Raw genomic sequence first — 1,472 nt, forward strand, 5'->3', positions numbered from 1 at the left:
CGTATTTAGAGATTTGGGTATGGAGGAAAAGAGAGAGGGTTGTATTTTCTGACACTTGGTGAGTTCCCTGGAACACCGGGGACACATATTCATGTATACAAGACGTACAAAAGTGCATTTTGCATGATAGGTCCCCTTTAAGTATTATTTTGACTTTACGGGAGTATCTCCCAGTAGTTTATGCTACTTTATACTTTACTCCAATATATTTTAGAGGCAGATATCATACTTTTGACCCCCCAAATGTATTCATGGTTATGAAATCCTTATATGATATGATGCTGTGCTGTACTGCTAATCATATATAATCTGCATTACAACTACAGAATGTGTATATTTTGATCCTAATACTTTTAAGTAAAGTTTTGAACTCAGGAGTTTTACTAGTTATGGAATTTTTAAAGACCATAGTTTTTTTTTACTTCCGCTTAACTTTGAATACTTCTTCGACATCTGATTAAACCTCAACCAACAGAAAGAACAACATATAAACAGTGCAAAATTAAAACAAAAATGTACTTGCACATCTTTTACAAACCTAATCTGGTATATAATAATAATGTGATGTACATAGCGGCAGACTGAACAATACACCTCTTTTAATTAGTACTTTTAACATCTCAGTTAGCAGTTCCACTCATGAATGTCTCTCCCACTGACTCCCTCCAGATCCTGTGGACCTTCTCCATCTTCCTGGAGTCTGTGGCCATAATGCCACAGCTCTTCATGATCACCAAGACGGGCGAGGCGGAGTCCATCACCACCCACTACCTGTTCTTCCTGGGCCTCTACCGGGCCCTCTACATCGCCAACTGGGTGTGGCGCTACCACACGGAGGGCTTCTTCGACCAGATCGCCGTGGTGTCCGGCGTCGTGCAGACCATCTTCTACTGCGACTTCTTCTACCTTTACGTCACTAGGGGTGAGTTAACACCAGTGCACAGGGATTTTTAAGCAGAGAGGGCAAAAGTACTCGCATCCTTTACTCAAGTAGAAGTACAGATACTCGTGTTTAAAAATACTCTGGTGAAAGTAGAAGTACTGACTAAACTTCTTTACTCAAGTAAAAGTAAAGAGGCTTTGAAATGTACTTCAGTAAAAAGTACCCATAACTAGCAGCTGTTTTAAAGAGTACCTGACCTCCCTTTATATTAATAGAACAATAATGTCATTGTTAGCTAATGAATGTTTCCATGGTGACCAACGGCAACATGACAACGTTTTCATTGGTCCCTCTTCTTTAGAGAAACATGGAAAGATGAAGAGTGTAAAAGGTTTGCCGGACCAAGGGGGGAAAATCAACTTACACACAAACCACCGGCACTAGTTAATAATAAATCCTCACGCGTAACCCGCACGGTAAATAACGGCTTTAAACTTGTGCTAGGCAGCATAGGTAGGTAAAGGGGGGGACGTCAGGAAGCAAAGAATGTTTTCTTCTCCCTGGGGGTTAGCTTTGTCAAGAGCGTAGC

The 1,472-nt window shown here is 40.8% G+C and overlaps 1 protein-coding gene across 1 annotated transcript in view; it reads left to right on the top strand.

Moving 5' to 3' along the window:
* The first annotated feature begins 278 nt into the window (after window positions 1–278).
* LOC104948227 (ER lumen protein-retaining receptor 3-like) overlaps window positions 279–1,472 on the top strand; it is a 2,514-nt gene continuing 1,320 nt past the window's right edge. The window contains exons 1-2 of the mRNA XM_010774399.1: window positions 279–288; window positions 608–922. Coding sequence (XP_010772701.1) covers window positions 279–288; window positions 608–922 — 325 coding nt within the window. The remainder of the gene's footprint in view (window positions 289–607; window positions 923–1,472) is intronic.

This window comes from Notothenia coriiceps, unplaced genomic scaffold, assembly GCF_000735185.1.
Source record: "Notothenia coriiceps isolate Sejong01 unplaced genomic scaffold, NC01 NC01_scaffold00013928, whole genome shotgun sequence".
Classification (NCBI taxonomy): Eukaryota; Metazoa; Chordata; class Actinopteri; order Perciformes; family Nototheniidae; genus Notothenia; species Notothenia coriiceps.